Source organism: Oncorhynchus tshawytscha, linkage group LG34 (genome assembly GCF_018296145.1).
Source record: "Oncorhynchus tshawytscha isolate Ot180627B linkage group LG34, Otsh_v2.0, whole genome shotgun sequence".
Classification (NCBI taxonomy): Eukaryota; Metazoa; Chordata; class Actinopteri; order Salmoniformes; family Salmonidae; genus Oncorhynchus; species Oncorhynchus tshawytscha.
In genome coordinates this window covers 6,854,063-6,874,095 of record NC_056462.1, presented here as the reverse complement: position 1 = coordinate 6,874,095, position 20,033 = coordinate 6,854,063, and the positions used below count along the sequence as shown (strand labels likewise).

General features: G+C 45.0%; 1 protein-coding gene across 1 annotated transcript in view; it reads right to left on the bottom strand.

Annotated features, from left to right (window-relative positions):
• Positions 1 to 106: 106 nt before the first annotated feature.
• LOC112231802 (protocadherin Fat 1) overlaps positions 107 to 20,033 on the bottom strand; it is a 99,425-nt gene continuing 79,498 nt past the window's right edge. Inside the window, 14 exon segments of the mRNA XM_024398577.2 lie at positions 107 to 182; positions 185 to 811; positions 3,969 to 4,103; positions 4,651 to 5,294; positions 5,430 to 5,540; positions 7,631 to 7,784; positions 8,151 to 8,631; positions 10,317 to 10,474; positions 10,702 to 10,836; positions 11,184 to 11,406; positions 12,085 to 12,684; positions 18,641 to 18,838; positions 19,367 to 19,510; positions 19,832 to 19,969. Of these exon segments, the coding sequence (XP_024254345.2) occupies positions 127 to 182; positions 185 to 811; positions 3,969 to 4,103; positions 4,651 to 5,294; positions 5,430 to 5,540; positions 7,631 to 7,784; positions 8,151 to 8,631; positions 10,317 to 10,474; positions 10,702 to 10,836; positions 11,184 to 11,406; positions 12,085 to 12,684; positions 18,641 to 18,838; positions 19,367 to 19,510; positions 19,832 to 19,969 (3,804 nt within the window). The 3' untranslated portion in view covers positions 107 to 126.

Genomic DNA, 20,033 nt, shown 5'->3' with positions numbered 1-20,033 from the left:
GTGTGTACATGTGTCTGTGTCAGTGTCGCTTTGTGTTGTGTGGCGTTGTAGTGTGTACATACACAGGCAGAGGGGTTAACATAAGGTAGAGATGGGGGGTTCAGGCACTTTTGTTTGGATCCAGTGTCAGACTTCAGTGTGCTGTTGGGAGTCCAGTGCGGGGATGGCCAGCCGCTCAAAGTGTCCTCGTCACCACTCTCATAGTCGCTCAACATAACTTCTGACTCCTCGCAGCACGCCGACATGTCAGAGCAGGAGGCCGTGGACGTGTACAGGGACATGGACATGTTGTCCAGCGCCGGCGCCTCAAAGTCCCCCCGCCCGTACCCCATGGGGTAGCCGCCCCGGTAGCTGCTGGCACCGCCCATGGTGGAGGCTGGGGTGGTGGTGGCGGCCGTGGAGCCGCCGCAGCCCGGGCTGCCCTCAGCGTCGCTGGGATAGTGGTGGTGTGGTAGGTACTGGTTAAGGCTATAGAGCTGGGGCAGTGGTGGGCGGTGGCGTACACCAGAGGACAAACTCGAACCCGGGCTGCCAGGAGGCGCCAGGTCCCTCCGGGGTGGTTCCAGGGTGTCGTAGCGGTCACCATACTCGGGCAGCGGCGGCGGGGGCAGGTCCTCGTGGGCGAGGAAGTCCTCGGGAGGCGGCGGGAAGTCGCTCTCGATGTCGTAGCCGCCGGGGTAGTAGTCAGTATCGATGGCGTTCGGGTCACTGTACAGGGGGGTCGGGGACTCCACAACCTCATACTGGGGGAACTCCTGGATTCCAGGAAGTTGAACACTTGGCATCCAATCAGATGTGTCCCAGTGGTAGCCTGTTAGACAAGGATGCAAATAATTAGACACCACAGGTGCCACCACCCTAAGCCTCAATCAAAGCACACACACTCGCACAGATCAGATTACATACATTTACACAACAGCAGCGTGTTAATGCCCACACCATGCAATTGCCACGACACACCAACACATTAAGTTGGATTCGTTAAAAAAAATAGGACGCAAAAATCTGAAAAAAGTTTAAAAACGCACACACATTCTTTGCAAATACACACATGTACACACACGTAGTATAAACAAATACTACCTTAAGATGTAGTACACTTGAAACAGACACTTTTTTGTTGTTATTGCTTTTACGGAGTGGTTTGTGCGGAGATCAAAATGGGGTGAATACGATTAGTGATTTTCAAAGCACCGTTTCAAAACGGTTCCTTTAAAAAAGGCTCCAGGTTTTTTTAGTGTCAGACGCCAAAAAGGGATATGAATAACTTCATTCAACGTGGGACAGTTATAGTTACTGGGGAAAAAAGGGGGAGGCACAAAACACATTTTAGGGTCTACGTCAGGGATTTGAATTGAAGTACTGTGACAAAATTAGACAGTTTCCATGTTTAGTTGTTAACTATCGATATGATATTGTTTCGACCAAACAGTGCTTAAACATTTCCAGTCGTATTTCCTCACAGCATCTATGTCATGCATGGGATTGTTTTGTTGGTTGACAGTAAGTGGGGTAGGGGTGGGGGACCACTGGGATTCAGGCAAACAAATGACAAAATAGTCACCTCTTGGGTTCTTGAGATCATGAGCCAAAAAAGACTCTTTAGACGAGGCAAGAAGGGAGAGGAGAGAGGGAAAAAAAGTCATTTTAAGAACCTGAGAGAGAGAAGCCCAGAGCAAGAATGAAACATTAAGAAAAAAACATCTACTGCTCTGAGCGAAGATACAGGCTTACAATACAGACAACAGTCGTGCCATTTTCTTAAACAGTCAACCGAGGGAAATTAATCTAGCACCTTCCAAATGAAACCTTTGCTGCTCGGTTAATTGGTCAATCGTGTGAGACATTTCAATTTTGAGATTCAAATTAGGCAGCGCGATTCAAATGGCAATAATTTGGATGACAATGAGATGAGGCATATCATTGGATAAGGAAATGGCATCTCCGAGGCCTAACTCGTCATCCTGACACCGAGGACAGAGAACAAAATTACCAGACCTGGATTTCAAAGAGTATTCAAAATCATTTAAAATACTTAAACTGTGCTTAATTGAGCTTGCCTGTTGCAATGGAACCAATAGAAATGTGTTTTTTTTAAAGTGCAAACACTCTAAGTATTTGAAAGATGTCAAATGGTTCAAACCCAGGTCTGGAAACTACAGAACGCAACCACACAGAAACACCACAGATGGCTAACAAGTATTGATTGAGGTGATAATAGTAAAAAAAAAAAAGTACCTTCTCCTTCCACCGAGTCAATAACAGAGTTGACAAGGTGGATTACCGTCACTATGGAGGCTTGTGAAAGGTAAGGGAAAGGAGCAGATGAGGAGAGGTTTGACATTAGTACAAATGATTTGGAAAAAGAAACCAAACACAAAATGGAAGTGCACGTTTGCTGGGGAAACGTCAAATCAACGTTCGAGAAACGTTTCCCTACAAAAACGTTTATTTTCCCTGTGACGCTCCGAAACGTATGGAGTTTTTGGGTTGGGGGTTGGGGGGGGTAGGACGAAGGGAAGACAGGAGGGTAAGACTGACTGCATGATATTGAAGGACGTCTACATTTGGATGTTTGTGGTTTTCAATGGTCACAACACGGAGGTGGAACGGGACACGGTGGAGAGGGAGTTTGGTCTTTGTGCAAGAGAACACACAGCAACAACATACAGGGGTGCCATTGACAGTATGGAAGGAAGGATCAGAGAAATTCTCAAGGATAAAAATGCCTTTCAAGCCCTAAAATAGCTAAGACTATATTTTGTCCAAATACAGTCAAAACTAAATAATACTTCACAAAGAAGTTGAAATATTTTCTATATAGACATACTGTAAAAATATCTATGATAAATACATTAGATCAATGTATCAGAAATCCTGCAGGTTTTCACGGTGAGGTTAAGGGTAAGTACAGATGAAGGTTGTGGTGATTGATGGCAAACACATTCCCTACAACCCAACGTGAAATGAGGGCAGATATGGGAGAAGAATAATTTATTTACTGAATATGTACTGTACTTTATACCCTTGCTTAATGCTCTTCACTGTCTTCCTCAAACATGCATCCGTGGCTAGATTTTGTTTAAAAAGAAACACATGCAAAAAGAGAGACAAACAAAAAAGGGACATTCAAGTAAATAACTTAAAATCATGTTATGATGCTAACTTGCTAACTTCCTTGGCTAATGCTAATTTGCTAACTTCCTTGGCTAATGCTAATTTGCTAACTTCCTTGGCTAATGCTAATTTGCTAACTTCCTTGGCTAATGCTAATTTCCCCTCTTGCCACTTCAGCGGGGAAGCCTGTACAAGCAAGCCTGTTTTGTGACTAGAGTTGAGTAGAGTGCGAGAGAGAACAGAAAGAGAGAGTTTTTTTCATGCCTTAGAGAATATTGCAAAAATGTTCTCTTTGATCGCTTCCTTCTGTACCGAGGTGATTGAGGACTTACACGCTGACCCCTAGTTAAAACCGTGTTCTGGGTCTGTGAACCGATTTGATCCAAATGGGAACTGAAGCCCCGCAGCAAAGAGGGAGAGAGAAAAAAACACATGACCCCAGAGAGTCACCGTTGCAGCCAATCACGGCACGCAAAGAGAGATGATTAGCACGTAGCATGTATACAAGTCAACTACAGCCAAGGGGCCACTCTACAAAGAACTGCAGTCGTACAAGAACCAGAGGACTTTTCCACAAGCATCCCCACGTGTGCTTTCCACTGAGTCTGATGTAGCGCTTCAGAATTCAGAAACTATACAACCAAATTAAAATGACATATTTAGATCTATATTAAGAACAACTATGGGTCGATAAGACCAAAGGAAAACTACATTTGAATATATACGTTAATATGGGTGTGTAAGACGACCAAACTTCCTTGGTTCACTTCGGGTGTAAATAAATCTAGTCAATGTATTAGGACTTTTATTCCTAAACTGGCAAGGTTGACCATTTCTGTTCAGATACATACCGTTATCGTCACAGGACTCGGACTGGAAGGAGCTGAGGGACTGGACCTCAGACATGCTGCCCCTGGTGTTGTAGTGACAGGCACTGTCCTCCACTGGCTTTTTGGTCAAACAGTGATCCAAGTCTACTACCTTAGCTGGAGTACAGAAGCACATGCACACAGACAAACAAATATGTAAGTTGGTGAAGTAGTATTCCCGGAAGAGACTACACGCAGGGATTTGCTACATTTTTGGTTTTTGTACTTTGGTTTTAGGTTTGGACACTAGGGTTGGGAGATAATGACTAAATAGATCATTCCAGACTGTAAATATGATGTCCTTATTTATAACATAGTCACATTCTCATTAAATAATCTGAGTATGGCGAAAAAAATGAGGCTTCGTTAATTCATTTAGACCTGTTGATACAGCCTAACTTATCAAACTGCACAGTTTTGATTTGTAAAGTTCAAAAATAGTATCGTCTTGCAGATTACGATATACCGTCTGGCTCTTCACGATTTATCGTCGATGTCAAATATCGCGATAGTTGATTTAATAATATATATCGGCCCACCCCTATCGGACACCCCATGAATGATGCAAAGGTAATTCCACCAACGAGCCCCAAAAAATCTAGAGCAGGGAATCTACAAATATGAATCAACAATAAAGATATGGACTTAAGTAAAGGAGCTTTACCGTCATATTCGTAGTCCCAGCTGGGCTTCTGAATGGAGTCGCTGTCGGAGACCGAGTTGGAGGGCGGCGGCGGAGGCAGGTTGGGCGCCACGCTGCACACGGCCACCGTCTTGCGGTGTCCGTGCATCGTGTCCGGGTTGAACGTGCTGAACTCGGGGTGCTCGGGGATGGCCGAGCCCTCGAACGAGTTGCGGTCCAGGTTGTTGCGTGAGTCGCTGGGGATGCTGGGTGTGTACGAGCTGGGGCGAACAGGCACCTGCGGCGGAATGTCCGAGTAAATGTTCTTACAAAGCTTTGCGTCAAAGTAGGGTCGCTGGAGGAAGGAGTGCGGCGCTCCTAAGCCTCCCGGGCTGCGCTTGTCGTCGTTAGACTTGGACTTTCTTCGGCACGCCCTCTTGCGGATGACCACGAAGAGGACGACCAGGAGGAAAATGGAGGCCACAAAGACGACAATACCGATGACTTCTTCAAGACCGATGTTCCAGGAGGTGGAGACGAACTCGTTGCGGACCTCGGAGCGGAGTTCGCATAGCCGCCCGATGTTGCCCAGGGAGCAGTTGCAGGAATACGAGCCGTAGGTGTTCTGGCATTGGCCGCCGTTGGAGCACGGGTTCTTCAGGCACTCGTCCACATCACTGAGGCACCTGCACCACGACAAAGGACGGGGAGGATTAGAAGAGAGTAGCACATTAACAGTAAAAGATAGTAGTTTGGAAAATCTACTACTGGAAAAATGGTAGCTTTGAGAAGTAAGACGGCAAACCTTTGCGCACACATACCTGTCACCCTGGAATCCCTGTTCACACTCACACACAGGACCATCCAGACTGTCAATGCACTTCCCACTGTTTTTACAGGGGTTGTCTGTGCAGTATGGCCCCACCTGGCACCTGTGGTGGAAAATAAATATTCAATACAGCAGCCTAGACCAAAGAGTAATGAGAAATAACAGTATTATTTCCTGGCGGTCACTGATCCGATGCTTAATCCTAATATCTTAAAAACTAAGAATCCAAAACATACCGCATTTTATAGAGAATTATCTACAGTTGAAGTCGAAAGTTTACATACACCTTAGCCAAATACATTTAAACTCAGCTTTTCACAATTCCTGACATGTAATCCTTGTAAAAATACCCCGTCTTCGGTGAGTTAGAATCACCAGTTTATTTTAAGAATGTGAAATGTCAGAATAATAGTAATAATAGTAGAGAGAATGATTTATTTCAGCTTTAATTTCTTTCATCACATTCCCAGTGGGCCAGAAGTTTACATTCACTCAATTAGTATTTGGTAGCATTGCCTTCAAATTGTTTAACTTGGGTCAAAAGTTTCGGGTAGCCTTCCACAAGCTTCCCACAATAAATTGGGTGAATTGTGGCCCATTCCTCCTGACAGAGCTGGTGTAACTGAGTCAGGTTTGTAGTCCTCCTTGCTCAAAACACGCTTTTTCAGTTCTGCCTACACATTTTCTATGGGATTGAGGTCAGGGCTTTCTGATGGCCACTCCAATACCTTGACTTTGTTGTCCTTAAGCCATTTTGCCACAACTTTGGAAGTATGCTTGGGGTCATTGTCCATTTGGAAGACCCATTTGCAACCAAGCTTTAACTTATGTCTTGAGATGTTGCTTCAATATATCCACATAATTTTCCCTCATGGTGCCATCTATTTTGTGAAGTGCACCAGACCCTCCTGCAGCAAAGCACCCCCACAACATGATGCTGCCACCCTCGTGCTTCACGGTTGGGATGGTGTTCTTCGGTTTGCAAGCTTCCCCCTTTTCCTCCAAACATAACGATGGTCCTTTCTATTTTTGTTTCATCAGACCAGAGGACATTTCTCCAAAAAGTACCATCTTTGTCCCCATGTGCAGATGCAAACGGTCATCTCTAGAAGACAGAACGCGTCTCCTTCCTGAGCAGTATGACGGCTGCGTGGTCCCATGGTGTTTACACTTGCATACTATTGTTTGTACAGATGAACGTGGTACCGTCAGGTGTTTGGAAATTGCTCCCAAGGATGAACCAGACTTGTGGGGGGTCTACATTCTGTTTCTGAGGTCTTGGCTGATTTCTTTTGATTCTCCCATGATGTCAAGCAAAGAGGCACTGAGTTTGAAGGTAGGCCTTGAAATACATCCACAGGTACACCTCTAATTGACTCAAATTATGTCAATTAGCCCATCAGAAGTTTCTAAAGCAATGACATAATTTTCTGAAATTTTCCTAACTGTTTAAAGGCACAGTCAACTTAGTGTATGTAAACTTCTGGCCCACTGGAATTGTGATACAGTGAATTATACGTGAAATAATCTGTCTGTAAACAATTGTTGGAAAAATTACTTGTGTCATGCACAAAGTAGATGCCCTAACCAACTTGCCAAAACAATAGTTTGTTAACAAGTAATTTGTGGAGTGGTTGAAAAACGAGTTTTAATGACTCCAACCTAAGTGTATGTAAACGTCTTGACTTCAACTGTATATGTTCGCATGTGATTTCAGCGCCGCGGAAATGCTCAATGCCGTTTCCTACAGATCAACTCCTCCGGTTTTCATCAACATGAGCTCAGGATCGATGTTCATTTCAGAGTGAGCTAACAGAGCGCTAACGTTTTTACACTTGATGGAGAATACCGAGCCCTGGACATGAGCAAAAAAAAACAATTACGGAATGATGGATTTGGGAACGCAGTTAAGCCGAGATCGTTTCCTCTACAACACATGCCAAAACAGAATATATATATATTTTTAAAGATTTGATCCAAACATTGAAATTGGTAAGAGGGCAACATTTTCTTTTATACCATGTTTATAACAAGTAATAAATCATTATATCTGTCAGCTTTAACCAGCACTATTTTAGCAAATGTTTGGAAAAATGTCTCGTCTGAGCTCCCGAATCTATAATTCAACTTTAACTCTTAAACAGTCACGATGGATATAAAAGTATCATAAATATGACTGAGACAGATCCATACCGTTGTCCTGAGTACTGCCCTCTGCACTGGCAGTAGAGGTCGTCGCCGCGCGGAACACAGGTTCCCCCGTACAGGCAGGGGTTGGAGGCACATGGGCTGATGCCAATCTCACAGTGAGTACCCATGAACGAAGCCTTGCACTTACAGAAGTAACCTGGGGAAATAGCAGAGAAGGCATAAGAAAAAAATGTAGGGCATTTCTATTGTAGTTCTAAGGTCATTTCTTGATGTCTGTGTTCACAGGGCTCCTGGGGAGAAATATAATTGGTCTTTGTGTTGATTAGAATAGAGGCGCTGGACAGACTGAGGGATACCGATTGTGGGTTAAACGGGTTTGGCTTGAGGACTGAAGATTACAGCTGTATACTTTAACTTTGGGTTTCAGAAACACACATTTGGATGATAAAGTAATTATTATCTTTAAATAATCCAACGTTGAAGATTATAAGCAGGCTAGGTTGAGGAGCGACTTGAATAAACACGACACCAGGCGACAAAAACCACAACGGGAGCCCCGTACCTCCGTTGGCCAGTGAGGAGCAGCTGCCCCCATTGGTGCAGGGGTTGCTGGAGCAGCCCTCGGCGGCGGGCGCCAGCACGCACCCGGGCGCCACGTCCACCACGTCCTCCAGCACGGCGTGGGCACCACGCGCCTTGGTGTTGAGCGGCAATTCTTGGCCGTTGAGCACGATGGCTTCCACGCAGCCTCGGAGCCCATTGTTGACGGGCAAGCTGCGACCGTGGCGCCCAGCGGTGGAGGAGGCGTGCTGGCGCACGTGCCCGCCGAAGTAGACGCTGTTGTCCAGGTTGAGTGTGCGCAGAGTACCGGGCGCTGTGCCTGAGGCGGCGTGCACGCGGTCCAGGACTAGTTTGGCGTAGTTGCCATCCACCTCAAGGGTGACCGTGTGCCAGTCGCCGTCGTTGACCTGGGTGCTGTGTACAGAGACGATTCCCGGGCCGCTTCCGCAGTCAAACTTGTACTGCAGGCGGCCATTCACAATCTGACAGGAGAAAGGGAGACAGAGACAGAGACAGAGAGATACAGAGAGAGATATAGACAGAGAGAGAGAGAGAGAGAGAGAGATACAGAGAGAGAGAGAGAGATACAGAGAGAGATACAGAGAGAGATACAGAGAAAGAGACAGAGAGAGAGATACAGAGAGAGAGAGATACAGAGAGAGAGAGAGAGAGAGAGATACATACAGAGAGAGAGAGAGAGAGAGATAGAGAGAGAGAGAGAGAGAGAGAGATAGATACAGAGAGAGAGAGATACAGAGAGAGAGAGAGAGAGATACAGAGAGAGAGAGATACAGAGAGAGAGAGATACAGAGAGAGAGAGATACAGAGAGAGAGAGAGATACAGAGAGATACAGAGAGAGATACAGAGAGAGAGACAGAGAGAGAAAGAGATACAGGGAGAGATACAGAGAGAGATACAGAGAGAGAGAGAGAGCGAGACAGAGAGAAAGGAGAGTTAGGCCCCGTCCAGATTGAACAGTTAGTCTCTACCCACCATAGTAACTTCTGTAGATCTAACCAGACTGGATAAATATAAGCAATATGGCTAAATGTTCACCTAGCCACGGTAGGGCTACCATAATTAAGCAATAAGGACACGAGGGGGTGTGGTATATGACGCATAATGTGAACGTTCAATTGGAAGTTCCACGAAGAGCACAATCTGGTACCATTGACTACTGTACAGTTTACACACACAGATATTTAACACTATATTACTACTATTCGCAGTATCTAGTCTAGAGGTGCGGTATTTCTACAGTTGACCGGGGCCGCTCCGGCAGGGCAGAAATTTGACACACTGACTTGTTGGAATGGTGGCATCCTATGACGGTGCCACGTTGAAAGTGACTGAGCTCTGCAGTCAGGCCGTTCTACTGCCAATGTTTGTCTGCGAAGGTTGCATGGCGGTGTGCTCGATTTCATACACCAGCAACGGGTATGACTGAAACAGCCGAATCCACTCATTTGAAGGGCTGTCCACATACTTTTGCACATATAGCGCATCTCACAGTATGACATTATGTCTTGTGATATTCAGGCTAACTCCCTTGGAGCCCTAGGTCCGTGTCCCAAATGGCACCCTATTCCCTTTATAGTGCACTACTTTTCACCAGAGCCCTATATGGGCCCTGCTCAAAAGTAGTGCACTATATGGGGAATAGCTGATCCTCTGGCAACTAGACAGTACCACAGAGAGGAATGTGTGAGAAAGTGCTTTCCGCTTCCCTCCCAGCATTCCCTTCAAATAGCACGGCCGCGTGTTGTTTTACATGCAGCCCACCACCGCATTCCCAGAGCCCTTTCACGTGAGGATGAAAAATGGCCGACTAAGACCAACAGCACACAGCGGGGTGGCCCCCGAGGGCAGGTCCTGGCAGCTAGCGCTTATCAGGCTGTTTCCTACACAGGATAACGTGGGCTAATAGGAGGATTGGGCATGAGACTGGGAGCTGGAGCAGCAGACTCACAATAAACAGGACAGTACCCACAGCACAGACAAGAAAGGGGTTTGTTTACAGCGATATCATGCCCAAGCCAGGGGGGGGACTATGGTGGACTTGAAATGGTGTGGGAAGGAGATCTTTTATCATCTGTAGCTAGTAGCTAGAATCTGGCGCCTTTCTCGCATGGACACGACGCACACTGTGTTTGACCTTTGACCCACCTCCAGGATGCTGTAGTCGGTGCCCTTGGCGTACATGACGGTGGCGTGGCTGGAGAAGGTCCTCAGCCTAAGGGACAGCTTCATCTCCTCCTTATTCTCATTCTCCATCAAACGGTACTTCACATAGCCCGTCCCGCTGAACGTCAGGGACTGGCCGTCTGAGAGGGGAGGAGGGGAGGGATAAAGAGAGGTAAGGATAAGTATGCGGGGGAGAGAGATAGAGGAGGGAGAGACTGATAACTAGGCAGTGAGTACAGAGACCAAACAAACAGTGGGTTCAGAGAGAGAGAGAGAGAGAGAGAGAGAGAGAGAGAGAGAGAGAGAGAGCGAGGGAAAGAGGGAAAGAGAGAGAGTCAGACAGGATGAGAGGTGAGTCTGGTCTTACCGGAGCACTTGCCCTGCTTGCCACCATCTGGACACACACAGCTATACCTGGCCTCCTTCCGGTCTGCCACACACTCCATGCCCTCTGGACAGGGGCTGGCATCACACAGCTTGTTCACCGTGGGGCACTTGCCACCTGGAACAACAACGCGAGCCAAGATGAAGTCAGGATGGCATGGGGTCAGGGGTGTGGTGGTTTAGGTGTGTCTGTGTGTGATGGGGCGTGAGGGGTAAAGGTATGTGTGTTTTGTGTGTGTGTGTGTGTGTGTCTGTTTATATGCATCTATGCCTATGTGTATGTGTGTTTGTGAGTGATGGGGCGGGAGGAGTAAAGGTGTGTGTGTTTTGCGTGTGTGTGTGTATGTGTCTGTTTATGCGCAGCTATGCCTATGTGTGTGTGTGTGTTTGTGTGTGTCTCCGTGTGTGTGTGTTTAGGCCCATGTACGTCTCTGTGTGTGTGTGTGTGTGTGTGTCTGTCAGTACCTTCACATTGACAAGTAGCCGTGCGCTGGTGTCGTGGCGTGACGAAGCTGAGGCGGGCCGTGCTATAGGTGGACATGATCGCCCTGTCCAGGCTGATGACCTCGTCGCAGAAGCGCAGCGGGCAGTCCACGCCGGCGCACAGCTTCTTGACCACGCGCACGATGCGCACGCCTGTCATTTCCTCGATGACCGCCGCAGACGAGTTGAGCTTGCGGAAGACCACCTGGAGGAGCAATGGGACAGACGTTAAAAAGACTGAACGGTCGACATGAAGTCCTTCCACGGACATGTTCATTTCAATGTAACAGGAACTCAGGGGTGGCTCTTGCCGGGACCAGCAACCGTCGACCCGACCCTTCAGCCATTACACCAAGAGATCTACTAAAGTTGCTAGATGTTATTTTGATGTGCACCGCCTAATGATCGCATTTTTGATTATTCTTCATGTTGAATTCTAGAGTTTTGATTCTATTTCACAACTGTAAATACATTCCGTCAATTTCTGCGGTTGCCTGTCTTCTTTTCTTACTTTTATGTTCGTAGAAGAAAGACAGCCATTTTAAAAAGCTATTTATACATAGTTTGCCATATTATATGTTAGGAGAAAGCTAATATCACTATCATCATGATTACAAGCATTATATTGCCTTATATTATATTGCCTTATATTATTAGATATGTTATTATTAATCGGTATTATAACCACATTGGTTATACTTTGAAACAAAGTCACTATCGTTGCTACATATTGATAAAGTGTGTGAGTGCTGATCTAGAAACAGTTTTGCCTTTCAGATCGCTATTAACAGGACTGATCTGGACAGGGGAAGGAGCTGATCCTAGATCAGCACTCCTACTCTGAGTCGTTTTTTTGTGAAGGAGCCGTGGTCATGGTTCTTACCTCCTGTGGCTGGTAGGGACTCCCAGACTTCTCCAGAGCCAGTAGAACATCCAGGTCTCCTGTCCCCTGCTCCGAGGGCTGCAGACTAACCAGCTGCACCTCGCTGCGTCTCACCCCCGCTATGTTCCTCAGCGCCCGCTGGAACGTACGCCAGTAGTCGCCGACGAACTCCTCGGGGGCGATGGCGGCGAAGCGCACGGCGATGGAGTTGTCCAGCGCCTGGCGGGTCGCCTGGCGCACGTGCACGTTCACGTCGGCCGTCGCCGAAAAGCGCCCGTCGGTGACGGTGACGTTGAGTGGGTAGTGGCCCACGTCGAGCGGGCGCTGGGCGATGACTTTGCCGTCCGCGGCGGAGACGGCGAACAGAGCGTCTTCGCCGTTATCCGAGGACGATGAAGGTGCGAGACGGTACGTTAGCGTGTCGTAAATGTCCTGGTCGGTGGCGTGGATTTTGCCGAGCACGCCGCCGGGGTACTCCTCGCCGGCGACAGAGATGTAGATGTCCAGTGGGAAGACGGCAGGCGGGTAGACACTCTCGTCGATGACCCGGATGCTGATGTAGGCCGTGGAGAGGAGCTGGGGCTTGCCGCTGTCGGCCACCTGGAGGAGGGAGAAAAGGGAGAGGGATGAGTCACACTCTGCGTCTGTTGCAAAAGAGAGCGAGAGAGAGACCCAAATTGTGCGGTGATCCAACTAAAAGCTTTCATGTGATTCTCAAAAACTCAGACTAGGACTTAGGCCCGGTTAGAAAATGTCTCGAAACCGAAGACACAACTCACCCATTTGACCGTTTCCATTCATTCGAGTTAACAAACGCATCATTTCTAACAACGGATGAGCCCAAATAACTGCCCCCATTTTGGCAATAACGTTAACGCAGCCTGAACCAACTATCACTCCGCAATCCCCACATCGCCCACACACGAGGCAACAGCATAACTACACTAGACCGAGGATTGACCATCACTCCTCCAGCCGCACGGCAGTGTGCATGTTTACTATACGACATCATATCCACATCGTTAACTTATCTTCCAAGGGAGCTTAGGAGAATGTCCAGATGACATACAGAGGTACAGCAACAACACAAAAACAAGACAAAATGTTGAAAGTGCTCCATATCTCTTTGCCATTCAAATCGCCGTGTGGCTGTACGCAGCTCCACTTTCCCACACTAGAGGGAGCTTACGCTCTTCCATTCTCCTGGGGCTGAACCTGCTCGTCCACCGACACTCAGACGAATAAACACCCGACCTGAATTTGAAAGGGCGTTTACGCGTCCAGAGGAGCCGCGGCATTTCGAGTCCGTCCCGAGAATGACATGGCCAAACCCCACAGGACAAAAACGGAATCCCGCGTGTTCAGGAGGATTGTCAAACGTTAAAGAGAGAAATACACCGTGTAGAACAGATAGAATTGTCCGTCGGGCAGAGTAGGGGGAAACCGTCTCGGCTCTATTCCATCTATTTCTATCTGCAGCGTTCCCGAACGTCAGTCGGAGTCGAGGAATCGCACTTCTTTCTCATCCGCCTACTCCTTTTCTCCTCGGGGGGAGAGAGAGAGGGCAGTAGTTCACCGACTGGCAACACGCGAGCTGGCTGCAGAGCTCTGCACTATGCCTCTCACGTGAGACATTCTGCCTTGCACTCTGATTCAATCGGTGCGAGAGAGGGCAGCGGGACTTTTTTTTAAATGCATGGTGATTATGTCGATTTGACGCTATAGATCTTGTCATCATTATGATGTCTCTAAGAGAGGTTTATCACAGTGGGCAGCTGCAGAGGGCGAGAAAGAGAGGTAAGTATAAGTATTATGGAGGAGTAGAGGGGGTGGAGAGAGAAAGAGAGGTAAGTATAAGTATTATGGAGGAGTAGAGGGGTGGAGAGAGAAAGAGAGGTAAGTATAAGTATTATGGAGGAGTAGAGGGGGTGGAGAGAGAAAGAGAGGTAAGTATAAGTATTATGGAGGAGTAGAGGGGGTGGAGAGAGAAAGAGAGGTAAGTATAAGTATTATGGAGGAGTAGAGGGGGTGGAGAGAGAAAGAGAGCAAGAAAGAGAAATACAGAGAGATACACAGAGAGCGAGAGATACAGAGAAGGAAACAGTAATAGAAGGAGAGAAAGAGAAGGAAACAGTAATAGAAGGAGATAAAGAGAAGGAAACAGTAATAGAAGGAGAGAAACAGAAGGAAACAGTAATAGAAGGAGAGAAAGAGAAGGAAACAGTGATAGAAGGAGAGAAACAGTAATAGAAGGAGAGAAACAGTAATAGAAGGAGAGAAACAGTAATAGAAGGAGAGAAAGAGAAGGAAACAGTAATAGAAGGAGAGAAAGAGAAGGAAACAGTAATAGAAGGAGAGAAAGAGAAGGAAACAGTAATAGGAGAGAAAGAGAAGGAAACAGTAATAGAAGAGAGGAAACAGAAGGAAACAGTAATAGAAGAAGGAGAGAAAGAGAAGGAAACAGTAATAGAAGGAGAGAAAGAAACAGTAATAGAAGGAGAAGGAAACAGTAATAGAAGGAGAGAAAGAGAAGGAAACAGTAATAGAAGGAGAGAAAGAGAAGGAAACAGTAATAGAAGGAGAGAAAGAGAAGGAAACAGTAATAGAAGGAGAGAAAGAGAAGGAAACAGTAATAGAAGGAGAGAAAAGAGAAGGAAACAGTAATAGAAGGAGAGAAACAGAAGGAAACAGTAATAGAAGGAGAGAAACAGAAGGAAACAGTAATAGAAGGAGAGAAACAGAAGGAAACAGTAATAGAAGGAGAGAAACAGAAGGAAACAGTAATAGAAGGAGAGAAAGAGAAGGAAACAGTAATAGAAGGAGAGAAAGAGAAGGAAACAGTAATAGAAGGAGAGAAAGAGAAGGAAACAGTAATAGAAGGAGAGAAAGAGAAGGAAACAGTAATAGAAGGAGATAAACAGTAATAGAAGGAGAGAAACAGTAATAGAAGGAGAGAAACAGAAGGAAACAGTAATAGGAGAGAAAGAGAAGGAAACAGTAATAGAAGGAGAGAAACAGTAATAGAAGGAGAGAAACAGTAATAGAAGGAGAGAAACAGTAATAGAAGGAGAGAAACAGTAATAGAAGGAGAGAAACAGTAATAGAAGGAGAGAAAGAGAAGGAAACAATAATAGAAGGAGAGAAAGAGAAGGAAACAGTAATAGAAGGAGAGAAACAGAAGGAAACAGTAATAGAAGGAGAGAAACAGAAGGAAACAGTAATAGAAGGAGAGAAAGAGAAGGAAACAATAATAGAAGGAGAGAAAGAGAAGGAAACAGTAATAGAAGGAGAGAAAGAGAAGGAAACAGTAATAGAAGGAGAGAAACAGAAGGAAACAGTAATAGAAGGAGAGAAACAGAAGGAAACAGTAATAGAAGGAGAGAAACAGAAGGAAACAGTAATAGAGGAGAGAAACAGTAATAGAAGAGAAACAGTAATAGAAGGAGAGAAACAGTAATAGAAGGAGAGAAACAGAAGGAAACAGTAATAGGAGAGAAACAGAAGGAAACAGTAATAGGAGAGAAACAGAAGGAAACAGTAATAGAAGGAGAGAAACAGAAGGAAACAGTAATAGAAGGAGAGAAACAGAAGGAAACAGTAATAGAAGGAGAGAAACAGAAGGAAACAGTAATAGAAGGAGAGAAACAGAAGGAAACAGTACTAGAAGGAGAGAAAGAGAAGGAAACAGTAATAGAAGGAGAGAAACAGTAATAGAAGGAGAGAAACAGTAATAGAAGGAGAGAAACAGTAATAGAAGGAGAGAAACAGTAATAGAAGGAGAGAAACAGTAATAGAAGGAGAGAAACAGTAATAGAAGGAGAGAAACAGTAATAGAAGGAGAGAAACAGAAGGAAACAGTAATAGAAGGAGAGAAACAGTAATAGAAGGAGAGAAACAGTAATAGAAGGAGAGAAACAGTAATAGAAGGAGAGAAACAGTAATAGAAGGAGAGAAACAGTAATAGAAGGAGAGAAACAGAAGGAAACAGTAATAGAAGGAGAGAAACAGAAGGAAACAGTAATAGAAGGAGAGAAACAGAAGGAAACAGTAATAGAAGGAGAGAAACAGAAGGAAACAGTAATAGAAGGAGAGAAACAGTAATAGAAGGAGAGAAACAGTAATAGAAGGAGAGAAACAGAAGGAAACAGTAATAGAAGGAGAGAAACAGAAGGAAACAGTAATAGAAGGAGAGAAACAGTAATAGAAGGAGAGAAACAGTAATAGAAGGAGAGAAACAGTAATAGAAGGAGAGAAACAGTAATAGAAGGAGAGAAACAGTAATAGAAGGAGAGAAACAGTAAAGGAAACAGTAATAGAAGGAGAGAAACAGAAGGAAACAGTAATAGAAGAAACAGAAGAAACAGTAATAGAAGGAGAGAAACAGTAATAGAAGGAGAGAAACAGAAGGAAACAGTAATAGAAGGAGAGAAACAGTAATAGAAGGAGAGAAACAGAAGGAAACAGTAATAGAAGGAGAGAAACAGAAGGAAACAGTAAGAGAAACAGAAGGAAACAGTAATGTATGAAGGAGAGAAAGAGTAATAGAAAGGAAACAGTAATAGAAGGAGAGAAACAGTAATAGAAGGAGAGAAACAGAAGGAAACAGTAATAGAAGGAGAGAAACAGTAATAGAAGGAGAGAAACAGAAGGAAACAGTAATAGAAGGAGAGAAACAGAAGGAAACAGTAATAGAAGGAGAGAAACAGAAGGAAACAGTAATAGAAGGAGAGAAACAGAAGGAAACAGTAATAGAAGGAGAGAAACAGTAATAGAAGGAGAGAAACAGTAATAGAAGGAGAGAAACAGTAATAGAAGGAGAGAAACAGAAGGAAACAGTAATAGAAGGAGAGAAACAGAAGGAAACAGTAATAGAAGGAGAGAAACAGAAGGAAACAGTAATAGAAGGAGAGAAACAGAAGGAAACAGTAATAGAAGGAGAGAAACAGAAGGAAACAGTAATAGAAGGAGAGAAACAGTAATAGAAGGAGAGAAACAGAAGGAAACAGTAATAGAAGGAGAGAAACAGAAGGAAACAGTAATAGAAGGAGAGAAACAGAAGGAAACAGTAATAGAAGGAGAGAAACAGTAATAGAAGGAGAGAAACAGAAGGAAACAGTAATAGAAGGAGAGAAACAGAAGGAAACAGTAATAGAAGGAGAGAAACAGAAGGAAACAGTAATAGAAGGAGAGAAACAGTAATAGAAGGAGAGAAACAGTAATAGAAGGAGAGAAACAGTAATAGAAGGAGAGAAACAGTAATAGAAGGAGAGAAACAGTAATAGAAGGAGAGAAACAGTAATAGAAGGAGAGAAACAGTAATAGGAGGAGAGAAACAGAAGGAAACAGTAATAGGAGAGAAACAGAAGGAAACAGTAATAGAAGGAGAGAAACAGAAGGAAACAGTAATAGAAGGAGAGAAACAGAAGGAAACAGTAATAGAAGGAGAGAAACAGAAGGAAACAGTAATAGAAGGAGAGAAACAGAAGGAAACAGTAATAGAAGGAGAGAAACAGAAGGAAACAGTAATAGAAGGAGAGAAACAGAAGGAAACAGTAATAGAAGGAGAGAAACAGTAATAGAAGGAGAGAAACAGTAATAGAAGGAGAGAAACAGTAATAGAAGGAGAGAAACAGTAATAGAAGGAGAGAAACAGTAATAGAAGGAGAGAAACAGTAATAGAAGGAGAGAAACAGTAATAGAAGGAGAGAAACAGTAATAGAAGGAGAGAAACAGAAGGAAACAGTAATAGAAGGAGAGAAACAGAAGGAAACAGTAATAGAAGGAGAGAAACAGAAGAAGAAACAGTAATAGAAGGAGAGAAACAGTAATAGAAGGAGAGAAACAGTAATAGAAGGAGAGAAACAGTAATAGAAGGAGAGAAACAGTAATAGAAGGAGAGAAACAGAAGGAAACAGTAATAGAAGGAGAGAAAAGAGAAGGAAACAGTAATAGAAGGAGAGAAACAGTAATAGAAGGAGAGAAACAGTAATAGAAGGAGAGAAAAACAGTAATAGAAAGGAAACAGTAATAGAAGGAGAGAAAGTAATAAGGAGAGAAACAGAAGGGAAACAGTAATAGAGAACAGTAATAGAAGGAGAGAAACAGAAGGAAACAGTAATAGAAGGAGAGAAACAGAAGGAAACAGTAATAGAAGGAGAGAAACAGTAATAGAAGGAGAGAAACAGAAGGAAACAGTAATAGAAGGAGAGAAACAGTAATAGAAGGAGAGAAACAGTAATAGAAGGAGAGAAACAGTAATAGAAGGAGAGAAAGAGAAGGAAACAGTAATAGAAGGAGAGAAAGAGAAGGAAACAGTAATAGAAGGAGAGAAAGAGAAGGAAACAGTAATAGAAGGAGAGAAAGAGAAGGAAACAGTAATAGAAGGAGAGAAAGAGAAGGAAACAGTAATAGAAGGAGAGAAACAGAAGGAAACAGTAATAGAAGGAAAGAGAAGGAAACAGTAATAGAAGGAGAGAAAGAGAAGGAAACAGTAATAGAAGGAGATAAAGTGTCTAACCAACACCATGCCTCGTCTCTCCATACGCTCCCACAGTACCTGGACATTCAGCAGGTAGTTCTCCTTGGTTTTCCTCTTCAGCTCTTCCACCACCAACAGCACCCCCTGTTGGTTCACCTCGAACACACCGCCCTCATTGCCGTCGATAATGGCGAAGACAAACGGCGGCCCGTTGTGCGTGGCGTCCCGGTCAGTCGCAATGAGCTGGACAACCGTGGTCCCCATTGGACGATTCTCCTGCGGGAAAAAGAAGTGGTTGAGACTTACAATTCAGGAGGTACTGTAGGCAGTAACGAATGCTTGCTACGATTTTAGGTGTGTGAGAGAGCTGGAGAGGGGATTTTATGTGGGAATCAATCTTGTGAAGCAATCTTTTTCTTTCTCGAAGGCTAAGCGATGTGTGTGCACAGATACCAAATCCCTGTATCAGATTTTAGAGTTTCTCCGAAATGACGTTTCTGGTTTTCACTGTCGGCTCCTCAAAAGTAAAGACAGAGATACCTGATGGTGCATCAACTATCCTTATTTGCCCAATCTGTCCCTCCACTCGTCTCTCCCTTCCTCCCTGATACCAAAAAATGTAGCTTTCCTCCTTATTAACGCTCATCTTTCGAATCCTTACACCTTCAGTCATCTCACCCAGTCTTTCTTTACTTCCACCCCTCATCCCTCCCTCTCTCTATCCTCTCTTCTCTCCATCTTTACCAGCACCTTTCCCTCTACACCACCTTCACTAGCCTCCTCCCTCCCTCCCGCTCTCCTCACCTGGATGACGAGGCTGTAGTTGGCAGGGGAGAAGAGGGGCGGGTTGTCGTTGACGTCAGACACGTCGATGTTGACCGTGGCGCTGCTGGAGCGGGCCGGAACGCCGTTGTCCGACGCCAGCACCGTCAGGGTGTATCCCGATGTCTGACGGGGGAGGGGGGGAAGAGGGGTGGGGGCGAGAGAGAGAGAGAGAGAGAGAATAAAAACTTCACTCTGTACTGCTTTTGAAAGCGATACTGCAAAGCTGACTGCTAAACTGTATCTGCTATTAATTTAGATTGCCATGTACAGTGCAATTAAGGTGTCACCGAAGACAGAATTATATGTCCACACACACACACACATCAATGAATATGTGAAGTAGCTTATATACATTGACTGTGAACTTCAGACATTTCACAGATATGCATTTGAATGTATTTCCATCAATGCCCATCCATTATAGAGATGAATGTTTCACCATACCGTCTCTCTGTCTAGCTGGCGTGCCACTTTGACCTCTCCCCTGATTGGGTCAATGGTGAAGGGACTGCCCTGGTTCCCCTCCACGATGGAGTAACGCACGTGGTTACAGGCTGGCCCGTCTGCGTCCTCCGCCATCACCTACGACCCGGGAGAACAGGAGAGAGGAAGAGTCACGGCCAGCTGTCGAGGACGACCCACACAC